Below are 20601 nucleotides of genomic sequence, written 5' to 3'. Positions count from 1 at the left end.
AGAGCATGTTGTTAAATACAACACATGGTGTCAGGGCTATTATGCAATGGATGATGAACTAACTCCCTTCTCTAAGGTGGCACTGACCTGTACCCAGATCTGGTGGACCACGGAAGTTGGAATTGCCTTTACCAGACTGGAAGAAGGATATGAGAATGCAATGAAGGAATATTACAAGAAGCAAGTGACCCAGCTGAATACCCTCATCACCATGCTAATCGGTCAGCTCTCCAAGGGTGACAGACAGAAAATCATGACCATATGTACTATTGATGTACATGCTCGGGATGTCGTAGCTAAGATGATAGCTCAAAAGGTTTGCCGATATACCACAAGACATTACGCCTTTTCAGCACTGTCATTTACTGTGTCCTACCAGTGTCTTATATTAGAGCGCAAATCTCCCAATGAATTAATGGAGTAAGAAAAACTGTGCCATCTTTGATCTTCCTGAAATAGGAAAATGTGTTATTGCCCCAGTAGCTTATGTCCCAGTCCTCCTCCTTGTGTTACACATACTCTCTCTATCACTCATGTCCCGGTCCTCCTCCCTGTAGTACACGTCCCCTCTATATCACTTGTGTCCCGGTCCTCCTCCCTGTAGTACACGACCCCTCTATATCACTTGTGTCCCGGTCCTCCTCCCTGTAGTACACGTCCCCTCTATATCACTTGTGTCCCGGTCCTCCTCCCTGTAGTACACGACCCCTCTATATCACTTGTGTCCCGGTCCTCCTCCCTGTAGTACACGACCCCTCTATAGCACTTGTGTCCCGGTCCTCCTCCCTGTAGTACACGTCCCCTCTATATCACTTGTGTCCCGGTCCTTCTCCCTGTGACACACGACCCCTCTATATCACTTGTGCCCCGGTCCTCCTCCCTGTAGTACACGTCCCCTCTATAGCACTCGTGTCCCGATCCTCCTTCCTGTGACACACGTCCCCTCTATATCACTCGTGTCCCGTTCCTCCTTCCTGTGACACACGTCCCCTCTATATCACTCGTGTCCCGGTCCTCCTCCCTGTAGTACACGACCCCTCTATAGCACTCGTGTCCCGATCCTCCTTCCTGTGACACACGTCCCCTCTATATCACTCGTGTCCCGGTCCTCCTTCCTGTGACACACGTCCCCTCTATAGCACTCGTGTCCCGGTCCTCCTTCCTGTGACACATGTCCCCTCTATTACTTTCTTCACGTGTAAGAGCATGAACATTTTCCCTTTGCAAGCTGATTTTTTGAGAGAAGCTGATAATAAACCAGTGGTGCTGCAGTGTACCATGACACAGACAAATTACAGGCTGTGTTTTACTGGTCCATTTATACAAACTGTGGGTGTATTATGTGACCCTGTGCCTCCACCAGCCCAGGCGTGTGTTAATGGGCTGATAAAACACATGCTGGGGTGCCTACTGGACACTGCAGTGTTGTTGTTGCATTTTTAAAATGTGAACAAAGCATCAGACTGTGTCTTTTGGGGCCTACCCCCTGAGGGAGCCACAAAGGCAGGTGCTTTAAAGGCTCATGCAAGCCCTAGCTTTTGTTCAGTCTCCCTCCAGGGCGGGATCCAAAGCCCACTGAAAGCAGGTGAAAGATCCCCATTGACTTGAAAGGGCTTGGGATCCATACCCCTCCCTTCACCAGCGCCTCACGGACGGACACGCTGTTTTCACAATTGGCTGACTGTGGAGCTCTCTGCACCTTGGGCTCAGCCTTGTTAGCGGCAAACTGATCTCAATAGCAGCTCTCACAGGAGCCTGGCCCCTCTTATCTGGGATGGTCCTGCTCCTGCAGGAGGCTGTGTGCTGGGTGGGAGGGAGGTTGAAATGGTTCCCATCTGCTCTGGCTGCCCTTGCAATAGCTTCACACAGCTCTCTGTCTTGCCTCCTGCCTCATCTTTCCCTTTGCACCTTCTCTCAGGCCCTTCTTTGCACCTTTCTCCATGCTGCCCTGGAACCTTTAATCTGTTCCCTCATCCTGCTGCAAGAGAGGGACCTAGGATTTGTTCCCCTTTATTGGTAGGAAACCGAGGCACTGAGCAGTTCAGTGACTTGCCAGGTCTGCTGTAATCATCAAACACTGGGCCCAATTCAGTCACGGGTTAACTCCATTGAAACCAGTGGACTTATAACAGGATTACACTTGGCCCAGCATCTTTAACCTGTTGCTTGTTGAATGTCAGTGAACATGTGGGTGCATTTGCAGGTCGACAGTGCCCAGGCATTCATCTGGCTGTCACAGCTTCGGCACAGGTGGGCTGATGAGGAGAAGCACTGCTTTGCAAACATTTGTGATGCCCAGTTTCTGTACTCCTACGAATATCTGGGCAATACACCTCGGCTCGTGATCACGCCCCTTACGGACAGGTGGGTCACCAGAATGTCTAGAATCCTTCTCCTGGCATACTGCAGCATCAGAGCTTCCCACGTGGGAGTAAGAAACCACTGTGCGTGGCATAGAAGGGTTGGCTAGGACATCAGAATAGTTCACAAGTGCTTTCCTTCTCTCCATGTTCCAGCTGCCCTGCACAGCACAGCTCACACACTATCTCTCTCTACCTCCTCTGCCGGTGTGCAGCACTGCTTGTAGAGCTCAAGGGGGTCTTCAGAATCCACCAGTGTCACCCCTAGGCCTGCTAAAAGGGGTCGCTGCACAGTGATGTGAATCAGAGTGCTCTGAACCTGGGACTCTCAGGTGCTGGTGTGAAACACTTAGCAGGTTGCTGGGTTTCCTCTGCAGCTAAGCTAGCTTGGCCCCACACCTCTCCGTGATAAGCCACAGAGGGCATAGAGTCATCAGACTGCTGTGAAAATCCAGCCCTTGCGGAGAGTTTGGGCAAAGGATGCTGGGTATCCCCTAGAGCAAGCACAGCAAGGCAGAGGCAGTAACTATGGCACAGGAGGATTTTTCAGTTTGCAAACTCACTCTGCATTTGCAGATTCAATTCTGAAGAGTAAGGGCTCTCTCAACACGCATGAGTTTAGTCCCATTACCCTGCACTGTGTCGGTGGCCTTCCTGTAGGCCACGTTGATATTGTGACTCTGCACTTTGGGCGCTCTGACTCATTCAGATCTCTTTTCTCTTTGCTGCTGGAAGATGTTACATCACCCTCACCCAGTCTCTGCACCTTACCATGAGCGGCGCCCCGGCTGGGCCAGCAGGGACTGGCAAAACTGAGACGACCAAAGATTTGGGGCGCGCCCTTGGCATCATGGTGTATGTGTTTAACTGCTCTGAACAGATGGACTACAAGGTACTGGGTCTGACGTGATCCAGGGTTAGGTTGTGTCAGGGGAGCATCCAGGGGGAGGGGCAGGGCTGAAACGTATCAAAAGCCTAAGGCACTAAGGAACATCTGATGGGTCAGCGTGAGGTCCCTTTGGTTATCTGCCACTCTACCAACTGTCAGGCTCCTCCTCCTCCAGTTTGAGCTGCATGCATGTACATTAGTCCCTGGGGAGCCAAGGATATGCTCCCCAGGGGCTAATGCTCTAGTGAGGCAGAGGCCAGCCTTTTGCTGTCCCCGGGGATCATTCTCCCTGTGGGACACTCTGCCTCTGGTGGGGCTGGCTACGAAAGGCCTGAGGCTGACCCAGCACGGGAGTTACAGCAGTCACCCCGGACTTGCCAGTTTTGCTTAAGACAAATACGTAACCATCCAGGAGCCCCATTATTTGTACAGTGCCTAGCGCAACAGGGTTCTGGTCCATTACCGGACTCCTGGGCTGTACTGTAATTCACGCCATAAATAATGCTCAGCATCTAGATCAGTGTGGACCTGGGCCATGACTACAGCTCCTAGGTGCTACAATAATTCAAATAAATAACAACAACAACATAGCACACTTTACTGGTAAGGAATGCAACTAGGGATTTTCATATTGGGTCAGGTCTGAAAGAGTGACAGTGACTGCAAAACCCAGATTACTTTGCCATTCGCTTTCTGTATTTGCTCTGTTACGGTTAGCGTTCTCCTTCAAGTATATGTCCCTGTGGGTGCTCCACCGTCAGATGTGCGTGCGCCCGTGCGCTCTCAATTGGAGACTGCACAGTAGTTTCCGCAGGCCCACGCCTGCACAGAGCAGTGCTTTGTGGTCTGAATGAGGTCAGACAGGGAAGCAAAGCCCAGTGCTACTCTGTTCCCTCTCAGCTGCCTGCAGCTCAAGATGAAGAGTTCTGCTGTCTGCTTCCCTCAGCTTCCCACTTTAACTAGTGAATTCTTTATTTCATTTGTTTCTTTTAAGAGTTTCTTTTAGTTATCTGTTTCTGTTTGATGCTTTTATTTTATTTATCTTCTATTGTATGTTCAGGATGGAAGCTCCTTCCCCTCCTCCTCTTCTTTGATCTTTTGTTTTGTGTTATAGTGTCATTTGTTATGCCCCAGTCCCCAGGGTTTAAGACCTGTGAGACTTGCCACTGGTCCTTTCCCTGCAGTGATGGACACTCCAGCTGCCTGTGGTGTTTGGGGAATTCTCAAAACTCTTCTAAATGTACGGTCTGTGTGAGTTTCAAAGGCAGAGCCAAGAAGGACAAGGAGACTAGACTTAAGCTCTTATTAATGGAGCATGGCCAGCTCCAGAGGGGTCTGCTTCCTCCATCAGCATCCACATTGCAGAGCATCTTGGTCATACTGACTGCCTCATTTGTAGCCCTGGGCAAAGCAATCTACCTCTCTGAGCAAGGAGCAGATCAGCTCATAAGACCCACTCTCAGGAGACTTCTCATCCTTCTAAGGATGCGGCAGAGACTCCAGCTGAGTCCAGTACTGAGGCATTGGTACTGCGGAAGAAACCCGTTTGTTTATACCTACCACTAGGTCAATTACCGTGACTAACTTTTGTGTGAAGGCTATCGTAGCCCTCCACCCCCTTCCAGGTCCTTTTCTTCTGTGGATCCCATTATCTCTGATGAACCTGGCTCGCCAGTGCGGGGGAAGATCTACCAGAGCCACTTGCCGGCACCGCTGCAAGAGCAAGAGTTGAGACTTGCTTAAGTCTCCAGCCTTCGGTACCAAGTAGGACATCAGAGGACTCCCCCCACACACACCTTAGTTCAGGGGAAGATTCCTCAGACTAGGAGATCTCAGTATTGTGCTAGCCTACTCCCATGAGTCTCTTTCATGAAGAGGATCCTAGGGAATCTACCAGACATTGTAGGCCCAGAGATTATGATTATCACTGCAATTCCTTCCTTTATCTCCCTGCCCGGCGGGATTATTGGGACCTGAGGGGCCACTATGGTGACTAATTCCATGGGGAGCCTAAGAGAAAGCACTGGCACCCCCAGCATTCACAGACTGTCCTAAGGTACTGCACACCTTGGAACCGTATACTTCTCCAGTACCAGCCGACGTACAGGAGGAATGAGAGTTTCAGGCTGAGGAGATTTCTGTAAAGATCTCTTCAGACGACGTGATAATGCCACCACCTCACTCCTACGCTGATGATATTAAGACCTTCCAGGACCTCATGAAAAGACTAATGGACTCACTTCAAAGCCCGCTGGAGGAAGTGCAAGAATGTAAACATTCCTTGGTGGACATCCTGAACATCAGTCCCCAGGGAAAGATTGCCCAACTGCACATCCCCTATGGCAAACACCTGCCAAAATCCCACTGACCTGTAAGTGGGCAGAGCAGAAATACTACATCCCTCCAAAGGGAATGGAGTACTACTTCTCCCATCCTAGCCCCAGTTCCCTTGCACTGGATGCCACCAGTGAGAGGAACCATCAAGCTCGCTCTAGGCTCTCTCCATCAGATAAGGAATCCAAGTGGTAGGACTTGCTGGGAAGGAAGAGTTACACATCACCCGCTCTCCAGTTTGGCATTGCCAACTACCATGCCTTCATAGCACAATATGATTTCAACACATACTCTAAATTTACACACATTATTGATCGCTTTCCATGAGATCAGAAAGGTCAATTCCGGTCTATTATCACTGAAGGACATGTGGTTGTGAAAGCCTCTCTGCAAACTGCCTTGGACCCTTCTCAAGCTATGCCAAGACGGAGCAAGAGCTATTCCCGTAGCACCTGCTTGGCCAAGACAGGTGTGCTACTCACACCTCATCTGCCTTTTGGAGGCAACACCCCTCAAACTTCCTAACACTAAGGACCTATTGCCACAGAATTTGGGGTTCCTTACTCATCCTAGCCTCTCCTCCCTAAGCCTGAGAGCATGGCTCCTCAGTGGCTCTCAGGCATGGAATTGCCCTGCTTGGATAGAGTTCAATCAGTCCTCCTGTCCAGTAGAAAGCCCAGTACTTGCAAGACGAACCTGCAAAAGTGGAAGTGCTTCCAACCCTGGTGCTTCCTCCCATCTTCTCAAGCCTCAGAAGTTCCATTCTCCATGATTCTGGACTATCTGTTAGCACTAAAGACACAGGGTCTCTCAGTGAGCTGTATTGAGTACATCTGGCCACCACCACAGCCTCCATTTGCCCATCCAGGGCTTCTCAATCTTTGCCCGTCTGGCAGCATCCAGAGTTCTTCAGGGCCTATACAACTTGCTCCTCCCATTTGTCAACCCCCCTCCAGTGAGGCCTCAACTTGGGTTTGAACACCCTAAGAAACCCCTCCCCCACATTTGAACCAATGGTGACCTGCTCTGCCCTCCAACTCTTCCTCGACATTTATCTAATTGCCATCACCTCAGCAAGGTGAATGGGGGAGCTGGGAGCATCCATGGCGGACCCACCGTACACTGTCTTTTACAAAGAGAAGGTTATTCTGGTTCCCCATCTTTACTTCCTCCCAAAGGTCTCCTCAGAACATAACATCAACCAGGAGATTCACCTACCAGTTTTCTACCTAAAGCCTCACGTCTCCAGAGAAGAATCAAGCCTTCATGCACTGGATGTTAGGAGGGCCCATGCTTTCAATCTGAACAGGATTATCTGAACAGGATAAAACCATTTTTATATCTGAACAGGATAAAACCATTTGGGCCTTCTCCTTGCGTATTTGTATCAGTTGCAGATAGGATGAAAGACCAACTGATTTCCACACACAGACTGTCTAAATAGGTTTCAGGTTGCCTCATGACCAGTTGGGATGATGCTGTGGCACAGCTCCTTCACAGAGTAACAGCGTGCTCTGCTGGAGCTCTGTCCACATCTATGGCTCCACTGAAAGATGCTCCCGTAGCAGAATTCTGCAGGACTGCTACTTCATCTTCTGTCCATGCCTTTGCCAAACATGACACCATCTTACCTGCTTCCAGAGATGAAGCTACCTTTGGTGATGCCATCCTTCAAACTGTCCTGGACTTATCTCTCAGCACCCAATGAGTGGCTGCTTTGGAGTCTCCATGGTGGAGCATCCATAGGGACAGATACTTGAAGAAGAAGGAGGTTACTTACATTACAGTAACTCAAGTTTTTCAAGGTGTTTTGTCTCCTGCCCGCCCTCCTTCCCTTCTGCTGTGGAGTTAGGCATCACTGTTGAGAAGGAACTGAGTGGTAGCAGGCTCGTGCCTCCCTATCTGCCCTCATTCAGAGCATGAGGCACGGTTCTGCACAGGTGCAAGCCTGTGGACACTACTTTCCAGATACCAGTTGAGAGTGCATGGAAGTGCACACATCCTATGGTGAAGCACCCATAGGGACAAAATACTGTGAAGAACTCAAGTAACTGGAAGGTCCATAACCTCTTTCTGTCTGTAAATCTTCCTCCATTGCAGTCCAGCTTCCCCTCCTGCTTGGAAATGCCTGTGATGTCGTAAATTCAGCATTATGATTTCACTGTAGGATCAAAGAGGAGGATAAACTGGACTGTAAGGGAGAGATCTTGTCTGAAACCCAACTAGATTTCACTCTAACCATTTTGGGCATGGTGCATGTCCCTGACCCTAGGTTTAGATTTGTCCCACCCAAAGGAACAGTTATTTTCAGAGCAATGCAGCTGGTTTTGGTGAGTGTTGCCAGACCTCAACTACTAGCTAATATATCCTCTTTGGGCCAAACTCAGCACTTGCTTCCACCCTTTGTAGCCCCATTGTTACTGTAATCACTGTATATGATGTAAATCAGAGCAGGATCTGACTCTTAGGATTTGTCTTCACTGCAGCATTAATTTGGGCTTTTCCTGTGTTTCTTCTAGTGTTGTTCCCTTCCACACACAAGACCCCTAACCCAAGCATGCTGCTGCTGCCGCTTTACAACGAAGTTCTCTGGCCTGGCTGGAGTGTAGGCTAAAGCTGAAGACATGCTTACCTTGGTCTGATAACATGCCCACTTTGCATTGAGGACACAGGCTAAACCAGTGTACTTTTTGGAGCATGCTATATGATGCCCTTGTCAGCTCCTGCATAATGGTCCATCAGTTCAGAGAACACATGTCTGAAAATGACATCCACCAGCTGGTATCACTTCCAATCTAAGCTTTCCTCCTACTCAGTAAATAGTGTCTGCCACCTGAGCCAATATGTTCAGTCACCTCCCTGGCCTTATATCAGCATAGCCCTCCATCTTAAGATGGCCAGTATTAGGTGTCCACCTGAACAGCATTACTTTCCTTAAGAAACCTACATAAAACCGATCCCTCTGATGCATTCTCCTTACCAGATGTATTTCATTCTCTGAGTTCATAGCTAGGTAGCAGTTGGTCCATAACACTAGATCTATGGGTGCTGATATGGCACCATTTCCATTTTTCTTCACACCCCTGTGAGGCAGGGTGGTTATTCCCATTGAACTGATGGGAACTGAGTCAGACAGGGTCTGTCTACATTGCATTGTAAACCTGGGTTTGTGGGATCCCAGCTTGTGGATTCAGTGTGTCCAAGACTGCACTTCAGCATCCATATTACAATGTAAACCTGGCCTTACAATTGCTGGACCCAGGTCTCACGTCTTAGTGTGCAGGGTAGACAGTACCCAAAAAGGCTAAGGGCCAGATTTCCAAAGGTATTTAGGTGCCTAGTGGGATGTACAGAGCAACCTAAGCGAGTTAGGCACCTGATCAGGTATTTTTGAAAATCCAGCTTGGCACCTATCTGCACCAAACTACCCGTGGAAATCTGGCACTAAGTTAATTGCCCAAGGTCTAAGTCTGTGGTCAGGCAGAGAATTGAACCCGCATCGCCTAGGTCCCAGCTTAGCACCCCAGTCACTGAGTCATCCTTCCTCCTCTCCAGGAAAAACATTTGCTCCCTTCTTTGCTGAGATTGCTTCTCTTGTTCTGTTCTGGTTTCCTTCAGCTAAGGCCTGAAGTTCTATGGACACCTCAGCGCCTGTCCCATCTCAGTGCTGTCTGTGAACACTGACTACTCTCTCTAGTGTGGGGATCTGGTCATTGGCCTTGAGAGGGTCCTGTGAAACCTCCTGCACCTTCAATCAGCTAAGCTGTCCAAATGTATTTTTATTCCTGTTCATCTGGTGCAGTAGAATGACTCTGACATCCTTGAATCATCTTTTATTCAGTTTGTGGGCCTCCCAGGAAGCAGGGCATCAGTAATTCAATACCAGTGACCTTTAAAAGGGATTCTAGTGCTTGTATATTGAAAATGTGCAATTAACAAATCATGTAGCACACTATGGAGAGCTATAAAGATTATAATTTATTGTGCCTGCTGTTTTGGTGCACTTTTCTGAACACCCACAGTATACCGGAGATTGTTATAAATAAATAGGGTGGAAAATAAATTATCCATTTTTCTCTGAAACTAATGCCATTGGCAATTTTGCTCTTGAACTTCTTTTGTTGCAGTCTTGTGGAAATATTTACAAAGGCCTTTCCCAGACGGGTGCCTGGGGTTGTTTTGATGAGTTTAATAGAATCTCAGTGGAGGTCCTTTCAGTGGTGGCTGTACAGGTAAGTGAAGAATACTCTCAGTAATGAACTTGGTGATTATTGCAGCCATCAAGCACCAAAGTCTTTGTGGTGGAGTTAAACCCAGGTGTAATTTTCAGCTGAAGCTTGAGTGCTGAAATTAAGTTCACTCGTGTCTACCACTTTCCACAGTTGCCTGATCGTTGTACAGTCCCATAGCATATGCATCAGGGTTTGTTTTTCTTTATACTGCACCAACAAACATCAGATGGCCAGGCCCCTTCTTGCACAACTCCTGTGTGTCCTGTACATTTTGAATAGAGACTTTTGCTATATCAGGTGTAGCCTGAGAGCCACCGAAGCATTATTAACATGCTGTAACATGCTCTGCCATTGGGGTTCTTTCACGGGCTGTGATAACTCCCCTTCCCACAAAGTATTTGCACTCTGCTGAGGGTGGCAGGTCATATCTTTGCTTTAGAATTAGAAAAGAGACACAGCCCTCATCCTTGACCAGTGTAGAGAGCCATATGATGCCCTTGCTCAGCCAGTTCTTCCAAATGATAGATTTTTTTCCCAATTTGCACATCTGGGTTACCCCAGATACTTGCTTTTGCATGATGCTGTGGCTGAAACTGGTACCTCATAGCTAGAATAGCCCAGACCCTTCATGCACCCACCATTGTAGGCACCTTATTTTTCTCCATCGGACAGAAAAGTGGAACCAAGCAGAGCAATGCTTGATCATTTTGAGGGAAATTCTTATGGCAACTTTTCACATGCAAAATTATTCTACTAGGATGATGAGAATTTGTATTATTAACCCCTTGTGCAACAATTACAAAGCTTAATTTTAGTGCTGAGAACTGACTTTACTGTAACCTACATGCTTATCGTGGCCAGTAAATCTGTCTCTCTTTCCATATGGAGACGAGATGGAAATAGGTTTTTATGTGGGGAAGTGGGATTCTCGGGCTGATTCAAAGCCCACTGAAGTCAGTGGGAGTCATTCTGCTGGATCTCCCAGGGAGAGCTACAGCCTTTATGCATGTATATATTGAGGATACATTGATAGCACAGAACCATGGAAAGCAGAGATGGGAAAGAGCTATTAAATCTTCTTCCCCGCTTTGCCTCTTGCTTTTCTTCCTTCCAACATGACAGGTTTCAGAGTAACAGCCGTATTAGTCTGTATTTGCAAAAAGAAAAGGAGTACTTGTGGCACCTTAGAGACTAACCAATTTATTTGAGCATAAGCTTTCGTGAGCTACAGCTCACTTCATCGGATGCACACTGTGGAAACTGCAGAAGACATTATATATACAGAGACCATGAAACAATCCCTCCTCCCACCCCACTCTCCTGCTGGTAATAGCTTATCTAAAGTGATCACTCTCCTTAAAATGTGTATGGTAATCAAGTTGGGCCATTTCCAGCACAAATCCAGGTTTTCTTACCCTCCGCCCCCCCCCCCCCCCCCAAACTGAGGATTTGTGCTGGAAATGGCCCAACTTGATTACCATACACATTTTAAGGAGAGTGATCACTTTAGATAAGCTATTACCAGCAGGAGAGTGGGGTGGGAGGAGGGATTGTTTCATGGTCTCTGTATATATAATGTCTTCTGCAGTTTCCACAGTGTGCATCCGATGAAGTGAGCTGTAGCTCACGAAAGCTTATGCTCAAATAAATTGGTTAGTCTCTAAGGTGCCACAAGTACTCCTTTTCTTTTTCCTTCCAACATGTTTCTGGTCCTTTTCTCATGATCCCTAGCCTGAGAGTTTGAATTTTCATTCCAGAGGTTGCATACTAAGGCTTGCATTACATGTGTCAATGTCATAATAAGATAAAGGTGACATCAGGAAATAGTAACCAGTAAGGAGGTTAGAGCTGTGCTAGTTTTGGATGAAACGAGCATTGTTTGCCCAGCAGCAAAACTAGCCCAGGTCCATACAAATCTTTGCTAAACATTCTTTTCACATTCACCTTTGGCACTACAGGCAGGAAAAGGGGGGTCACTGAAAGGTGTGCCCCTAACCAGTGAATTTCCTTGCTGGTTCCCCAAGGGACTCACTGAAACCTGGCAGATTCAGCTGAGTTATGCTTTGAGTGTTGAGAGCATATGATTCCAAACTCAGATCAAAACACGGAGGGTGTGAAACCTGCAGGCTGCACCCAGAAAATTTGGTGAGGTCAAACTGGCCAAGCTATAAGTGCCCATTTCTTTATGTCACTGGAACTCAGCCTCTTCATACTGGGGTCTGCTTTTCCACACCAAGAACCCCCGAGACCCTCCTCCAGTGTAGCTGGGGTCTAGCCATGATTTGGCTCTATGGGAAGGGCAATGCTGTCACAACCCCCTGACGCTTGTTCCTGACCCCCGAGCTGAGAAGCCCTGGGCTAAATGGACAAGGTCATGCTAACTGGCTGGATTTCTCTTACATCACATTACATTTTGTAAGTAAGTGTGAAAAACCGGGACACTTTTTTCAGGGGGTGGGGGTATAGTGTATATAAAACAAAGTCCATAATATTGGGACAGTCTAGCTAATATTGACATGTCATAAGCATTAGATCACCTGACATCCCCAAAGAAGCACCTGACTGCTTAGATGAGTTTATGAATCATTCTTTCTTAACTTGTGTTCTGTCACATTACAGTTTAAAGTCCACACTAAAGGGGGTCCTTGAGGATATATAAATAAAAAGGGAAGCTTGACCGAAGGAACCCAGAGATGACTCAACTTTGAATGGTTCTTTCTCCAGGAGTTAGAATGCTGCAACTGAATGAGCGGCACTAATGCTGTTCTGTCACCATGTTTGCTAGCTGCCATTAGGAGCAGCCGTGGCAATATGTCATGGGTTGTCTTATTCATACTGCTAATGTCAGTATATGGTTTCTTACAGAAGAAAGGCAATTGGTCACAATTTAAGACAGCTCAGTGCTGTTCTGATTCCACTAGTGAAAAAATGGGGAGATCCTTTCCCTCACTGAAAATAATGTTAAGTAAAACATTAGTTAGCATTAAAAGATTCAAATCTGCTGTGAACTTGATAAATGAGAAGTATAGAGATGTGATCAATAAAATGAGCAAACAAGAGAAACAGGAAGTTAATAGAAGGAACAGAGTAGGTGGCACATAGCTATATTTGTTATATAGTATTTGATACAGTGTCTCATGAAATATTACCTAAGTGATCTTACTCAAGTGCTCAGCTAGTTCGATGCCAGTTTGCTTGGGAATAATAAAACTTCCCTACAGCATCTTGCAGGAGTGCAATGAGGAGGCCCCAGGTTCTCCCACTTGGCCATAGACACTGCCCGGTAGGAGGGGAGGTCCCAGTTGGTCCTAGTCTCTCTGATGGGAGAGGAGTGGAGGAGAGAGATCCCAGCTGATCTCTCTCACCTGGCTTCCTGCTTCCCAGAACCACTGGGCTGCCATCTCCTCATGCTTCCTCCTCCATCTCTTCTGTGCCCATGCCACCTGGCAGGTAACCTGGGCCCCCTTCTTAGGAAAATTCTGGTTGCACCCCAGGCACCTGTGAGCAGTACTGGCTGGGGGGCATCAGATAGCAGATGTGGGGCAGGGAGGGTTTGTAGTACTTCTCAGGCTGGTGACACTGCCTTGGGAATTGCGAATTACAGATGGTGCCATGGACAACCCTCAGGCCTTTCCAGCCTCTGTCGCTGTGTCTGGCCCAGTGTTAGACAAGGAGGATGGGTGGGTATTTCATCCTGGTGTGAAGTGTGATGATAATTCTTCAGACCATCCTTGGGTTGAGGGCTGAGGTCAGGTAACAGCACTCTGGGTGGGCTAAGTTGAGCTGGTGAGATGCTGTAATCTCTGCAGTGGTTCTGACGGGGTTCTATGGTTGCGGCTGTGGGAGAGTCCTCCTTCCTCTATAGTGATGGCTCAGGTTTTTATGAACCACTTGTAAGTTATTTTATCAGTTCTCTGCTTTCATTTGTAACGGTTGGAGGTTGATAAACAGTGTCATAAGCAAAGTTTAAGTCGAGAGTGTTTCCACCTGTGTGACTGGGACAAATGGCTACTTTGGGAGAGTTCCATAGCTGTCCTGAAAGATGATGGTTCCTAGATTAGTGGGTTAGAAGTGCCATCAGATTATCTCCTTTAGCTCTGAGAAGAAATTTGTGGAGCTTTTGGGTTGTCTGCAGATTACTTAGATTCCTGCTGTGTGTCAGTTGGATTCAACCATCAGATGATTTGTCTCTCTCCTGTGGTTTTAGCAGCCTTCAAATGGTCCTGCCTACTAGGAGAGCAAGGCTGGCTGTGAAATTTCAGACGCTATCCTAAAATAGTGGAATCTTAGATAGAGTTGTATCATCCTAAAAGTATAACTGGGTTCAAAAAGAATTAGATACTTTCTTGGAGGATAGATCTATCAATGGCTCTTAGCCAAGATGATCAGGGATGCATCCCCATGCTCTGGGTGTCCCTGAACTTCCACCTGCCAGAAGCTGGGACTGCGTGACAGGGGATGGATCACTCGATAAATTGCCCTGTTCTGTTCATTCCTTCAGAAGCATCTGGCACTGGCCACTGCTGGAAGACAGGGTACTGGGCTAGATGGACCACTGGTCCGATTCAATATGGCCATTCTTATCCTTATCTTTACCTGGTAGCAGTCTTCCTGCTATGGAGCATAAAGGTGGAGAGCAAAGGAGGCCTCTGTAGGCAAGGCCCTGGATACTGTACAGCACATTGGACCCATATTCTGTAATGTGCATTTGTTATGAGAAATCACCTCTCTGTGACATACCACCACGGTGGAGATCAGCAGCGGTGCCCAAGCTGGGAGCTCCCTGACTATGAATGAGAAGGAGTGTCTGTCAGGGTATTCTCTGGGAGGGGCCATGGGTTTGGAATGCTCTCCCATGCCTTGGTGTGCCAGAGACTGGAGTGGTGAGCCTTCCAGGCATGCTGCAAAGCCCAAATTTTCCCGCTCTGGGGTCAGGCTGTTGAGGTTTAGTGTGGGCTGAGAGAGAGACTTAAGGGCAGTGCTTTTGTTTGTGTGGTGATTTCTCATTTATGGGACAGGCGCCCAGAGCACTAGATGGGCTCCTGAAATTGTATTCTAAAAATTGGAAGTAGTAAATAAATAAATAACATTACAGTATCATACAGTAGCACCAGTTTTTACATGAAATGGTTATACCTTTATGAAACTCCCAGCGAGAATATGTAACACTGCTTCTGTGTTTCATTTATTTGCATTGGAGCACAAGAAAATGAAGTGAAGGTGTATGTTTAATGTCAGTGCAGCTTGTCCTATTGGAAAGTATTTTTGGACTACATCTGCCTAGGGCAGGGGTTCTCAAACTTTACCACAGCACAGAGCATGTTTTTAATATATTGATTGTCTCACAGGTCCCCTCCCCTGATATTTGGGATTGCACCAGGGCTCTGTGAACCCCAGTTCGGGAGCCTTTGGTCTAGTCTATAGAATAGGTACATTTGTACATTATACATTGATTGATTTATTAATCACTGCTGGAATCCTGTGTCCAGTTCTGGTGCCCACAGTTCAAGAAGGATGTTAATAAATTGCAGAGGATTCAGAGAAGGGTCAGAAGAATGATTAAAGGATTGGAGAACCTGCCTTACAGTGACAGACTCAAAGAACTCAGTCTATTTAGCTTAACAAAGAGAAGATTAAGGGGTGACTTGATCACAGTCTGTAAGTACCTACATGGGGAACAAATACTTAATAATGGGTTCTTCAGTACAGAACAAGCCAATGACTGAAAGCTGAAGCTAGACAAATTCAGATGGGAAAGAATACATACCGTACATTTTTAACAGTGAGAGTAATTAGCCATTGTATCAACTTACCAAAGGCCATGGTGGATGCTCCGTCACTGACAATTTTAAAATCAAGATTGGATGTTTTTCTAAAAGATCTGCTCTAGAAATTTCTTTGGGTCAGTTCTCTGGCCTGTGTTATGCAGGGGGTCAGACTGGATGATCACAGTAGTCCCTTCTGGCTTTGGAATCTATGAATCTATGATAACTGGGGATTTTTGTCCCTATTGTAGTTTGCATTCCAGTGTCATATAGGTTCCCTGCCCAGCAAACTGTACAAAGTTGTTAGTAAAAGAACAGCTATAAACCACAGACTTCTCAAGGGGACCCAGCAGAAATAAGTTAGCACAGATACTATACTGTGGTCTGTTCTTTATAGCTGAATGCTCAAACTAAAACAGTGACTCCGGTTCTCAGGTGAAAAGTATACAGGATGCCATAAGGGACAAAAAGCAACGTTTCAATTTCCTTGGAGAAGACATCAATTTGATTCCTTCTGTTGGCATTTTCATTACAATGAACCCTGGCTATGCTGGACGAACTGAACTGCCCGAGAACTTGAAAGCTCTTTTCAGGTAAGGTTCAGATCAGCTTTTGTGCCCCATTTAATAAACTAGTTCCTTCACTTTTGTCAGTGTCGTCAGGGGACTCAGAACACAGCTGCCTTTCCATTCACTTTTATTAATAGATAGCTCAGATCTTGGACAAAAAGTCTTGGTTTATGATCGTACAGGGAAGAGAGAGAGGCACAAGTCTCTGAGCTGTTAAAAGCAGCTTTTGGCAGCTGGCTGGCTCAGGGGCATGGTGATGGAATCCTTTCATCACAAGGTCAAATCTGGCCCAAGCTGGTGGTGGCCAAAGGTTGTTGCCACCTCATGGTTATTCAGCAGCCTCTGCAAAATGGATTGGCCAGTCCAGTTCCTAGTGTGACACATTACAAACCCTACCGTCAGTTCATATTCATTGGCCCTAGAGCTGAGCAAAGAATTGATCATTGGTGGGTGGCCTGAAAAGATGAGGGGAAAAAACAGTTTTTCTAAGCAAATACTTTTTTTTTTCTGAAACAAAAAACTGAAAACATTTTGTTAGGTCAAACAAAATGTTTCTATTGTTTATTCAAAGTGACATTTTCTAAACAAAATACCGATTGAAAACAAAATGTCGAAATGGTTCACAGTGTAAATGTCAAATTGAACGGTTTGACATTTCCAATTTTATTTTTTATTTGCTTTTCAGCCAAAACTGTTTCCCAAATTCAGCCCCCATTCATGCCCACAAAATGCTTTTTTTTTTTGGTGAACTTACTGTTTGTCCAGAAGATCTTGCCCAACTCTGATTAGCTCAATGTCAGTCTCAGCGGAGGGGCCTAGTATGGCACAGACCGTGCTGACAGAGCTGCCCTCTCAACCCTTGTGATGACCCCTTTCACCCTGGAGAGCAGTAAGTCCTGGGAGGCTTGCCTCACCATGGCCCATGCCGTACCTCTTCTAGACGCGGAGGAGACTTAGGGCCAGATGTTTAAGGATATTTAAGCACTTAAAGATGCAGGTAGGTACCTATCTGCATCTTCAGGTTCCTAAATACCTTTGAAATCTGTCCCTTAGGGTATGTCTGCACTGCAATTAAACACCCGCGTTTGGCCCATGTCAGCTGACTTGGGCTTGCAGGGATCAGGCTTGCAGGGATCAGGCTAAGGGGCTGTTTGACTGCAGGGTAGCCATTTGGGGTCGGGTTAGAGTCCAAACATCTATGCCACAAGTTTATGAGCCCCAGTTAGCTGACTCAGGTCAACCATAGGTGTAGAAGACATACCTGTGTAGCCAGAGCTCGGTAAGCACCTTTCATTGTATTGGCAAAACACCCTCACTATCTGACAGTCACATCTGCTGTCAGCAGCATCACCCTGCTCCCTAGGGCCATCCCCTCTGTAGAACACTATTGCCTGCTTTGTAGGCCCTTATGTTTTCTTGCAAATATGCCAAGCTATTTGACAAACAGAGCTGCCACCAGAGTATTGTAGGATGGGAGGGGGAATACCAGGAGTTACACCTCTGGGCTCAAAGAGGGCTGGGGTTCTGAATGAGGGTGACTATATCAATTAGTGGCTTCCAGCCATGTCCTGCAATGAGTAGGAGTGCCAGAGAGACCCATGTGCCAGCAGCATGAGCCCCTCTGTCTTTGACTCTCTCTGTGCCTCAGGCTCTCTCTCCCCCGCCCTCCCATCCTGTCAGCATGTGAAGAGACCGTAGCCAGCTTGTCCTCCTTTGTCTCTGAGCTTGGACACTGACAATGTGTTGGGAGTGATCCGTCCCAGCCTTTGCATTAGTGTAAGTAGTTGCCTTAGTCTGGGTGGCGCTTAGACTTCCAAGGTGAAGTCAGTGTTTCTCTCCCTTCCCCTCACATTACACGTTGTCTGCATTGACATCAGTCTGTATCAGTTAGTGCCTGAGATAGGGTGAGTACACAGAGCTGCTGCTTGTCTCGAAGATTGATTTTGTAGCCGCGATATGAAGTTGTTTGTAACTGGTGTAGGAGACATTATTGGTGAATCCTCATCATGGGAGGTTTTTAAGAGCAGGTTGGACAAACCTCTGTTGGGGATGGTCTAGGTGTACTTAATCCTGGGGCATGGACTAGATGACCTTTCAAAGTCCCTTCCAACCCTACATCTCTCTGATTCTACAATTGTAGCTTTGTGGGCTTTTTGTTTTACATGCCTCCTCAGAATCGAAACCAACCCCGGCCTCAGCTATCCCTCTCAGTCACAGTGCTGAAACTCTTGCCAGCAAAGTTGTGTTTGTTCCTTGGTTGAAGCAGAAATGTAGCTCTGTAATTATTTTTCCCATCCTTGCTTTTAGGCCATGTGCAATGGTTGTGCCAGACTTTGAACTGATCTGTGAAATCATGTTGGTGGCTGAGGGGTTCATTGAGGCACGGTTGTTAGCCAGGAAATTCATTACTCTTTACCAATTATGCAAAGAGCTCCTGTCCAAACAGGTGAGTCTGTTTCATGAGCTAAAAAGCACAATTAAATATGTCAGTCTCCTAATGACCAGTAACACTAAGCTCTACCCCCCGCTCTCCTGCTGGTAATAGCTCACCTTACCTGATCACTCTCATAACAGTGTGTATGGCAACACCCATTGTTTCATGTTCTCTGTGTATATAAATCTCCCCACTGTATTTTCCACTGAATACATCCGATGAAGTGAGCTGTAGCTCACGAAAGCTTATGCTCAAATAAATTTGTTAGTCTCTAAAGTGCCCCAAGTCCTCCTTCTCTTTCTACTCTAAGCTCTGACCAACTTGACTGACACGTGTAAGTGCACATCCACAAGATTCCCTGCATGCAGGCACTGCTGATTAAGGGAAGACGTGCATGGGGTACTGTAATTGGCACGTTGTGTGAACGGGGTGGGGGGGGGGAAATGTGGGTCTGTCTGCTACTGTGTTTGTACAGTGCTAGCACAATGGGCCCCGTTCTTGGTTGCCCCACAGCCAGCAGCTTCTCCTACCATAATAAACATGCTGAATCATAATCATTTTGAGTGTCTCAGGTTTAGTAATGGAAGAAGGAGCCTTTCATCTTTTGGCAGGTAGTTAAAATCCAGCGCAGGTTTGTAGCAACAGGACTTCATGGCCATATGATTGCGTCCTTGGAATGTATATGAAATGAATTGGTCAGTCTCAGGAGAGGAGGGTGAAGGGACAGAAGGCTGGAGGTCAGCTGGAGTGAGGATGGAGAGACTTTGAGAGGGGGATAAAGGAAGTGACCCAGCAGCCAATCAGCAGAGAGGTATGAGTGTTCCGAGTTAAAACTCTTGTCAGCAGCCTGATGACATCATCAGTGTCCCAAGATGCCTGCTGCTGTTACTGCTTCTGTGTTGGCTCCTGCTGGCCGAGTCTCTGCCCATGGGTTGGCTCCACCCTAGTGTTCCTTCCTTCTCTGGGCCCGCATGACTGGGGGAAGGATGAAGTTGCATGGGGCCTAGTGTCCCTGGAGCTGGGGTCCAGGGGGGCACTGGAGGGGCAGAGGGGTAGGGTCTGATCTCCTCAGCTCCTCCCAGTGCTGCTGTACTTACTGAATTCTATATCAGCTGAATCCCACCTAAGGAAGATGGGGTTGGAAGTCCTAGCAGCCAGACTGCTACTGCATTCTGTAGCAAGGACTGTGCAGAGGGAAGAAGATTCAGATGAATTTCTGCTGTTGGGTTACATGGCCATTTGGAACTGTCTGCTTCCTTGTTTTGTATTCTGGCAAGCCAGCTAAGTGTAAATGACTCCTTTCACTCTGCCCTGTTTAGGATCACTATGACTGGGGCCTGCGTGCAATTAAGTCAGTGCTGGTTGTTGCTGGCTCCCTTAAGAGAGGGGACCCTGATCGTCCCGAAGACCAGGTTCTTATGCGCTCTCTTCGTGACTTCAACATTCCTAAGATTGTGACAGACGATATGCCAGTGTTTATGGGGCTGATCGGGGATCTTTTTCCTGCTTTGGATGTCCCCAGAAAACGAGACCTGAGTTTTGAATCATTTGTGAAACAGGCTGTGTTAAACCTCAAACTGCAGGCTGAAGACAACTTTGTACTCAAAGTAAGCGAGAGATTCTTTCATCCCAACTTCAGACCTTTACTTAACCTTCAGTATTCTCTTAACTAATAAGTAAGGCTGTGAGTCTGTCACAGAAGTCAGGGAAGTCACGGTTTCTATGACTTTCCGGGACTTCTGCAGTGGCCAGTGCAGCTGACCTCAGGGCTGCCCTGAGCAGCACCAGTGGCTCCCAGCCCCTCCCCCCACAGCAGCACCAGCAGTGCCCTGGAGCCTTCCTCCAGCACCAGCGGCAATCCAGAGGCCCCACCAGAGCAACAGAGGCCCCCCGACACCTGCCCCAGAGCAGCAGTGGTGTCCTGGAGCCCCCCAGAGCACCTAAGAGTTAGTCAGGGGTATTTATAGTTCAAGTCGTGGACAGGTCTTGACTGGCCACACCTCATTTTAAATTGAGCC

The 20601-nt window shown here is 47.2% G+C and overlaps 1 protein-coding gene across 7 annotated transcripts in view; it reads left to right on the top strand.

Annotated features, from left to right (window-relative positions):
- DNAH9 (dynein axonemal heavy chain 9) overlaps positions 1-20601 on the top strand; it is a 391252-nt gene that overhangs the window by 91444 nt on the left and 279207 nt on the right. For 4 of the 7 annotated variants that reach the window (XM_073310874.2, XM_073310875.2, XM_073310872.2 and 1 more), the window contains 7 exons: positions 77-316; positions 2204-2364; positions 3096-3252; positions 9711-9815; positions 16016-16173; positions 18457-18595; positions 19903-20190. In XM_073310874.2, coding sequence (XP_073166975.2) covers positions 77-316; positions 2204-2364; positions 3096-3252; positions 9711-9815; positions 16016-16173; positions 18457-18595; positions 19903-20190 — 1248 coding nt within the window. Of the gene's footprint in view, positions 1-76; positions 317-2203; positions 2365-3095; positions 3253-9710; positions 9816-16015; positions 16174-18456; positions 18596-19303; positions 19395-19902; positions 20191-20601 lie in introns of those variants that run through there. The other 3 variants (XM_073310873.2, XM_073310879.2, XM_073310880.2) reach the window with 3 other exon arrangements.

Source organism: Lepidochelys kempii, chromosome 14 (genome assembly GCF_965140285.1).
Source record: "Lepidochelys kempii isolate rLepKem1 chromosome 14, rLepKem1.hap1, whole genome shotgun sequence".
In the NCBI taxonomy this organism is placed as follows: domain Eukaryota; kingdom Metazoa; phylum Chordata; order Testudines; family Cheloniidae; genus Lepidochelys; species Lepidochelys kempii.
Note: the sequence above shows the minus strand (reverse complement) of the source record. Positions and strands in the feature narration are given on the sequence as shown.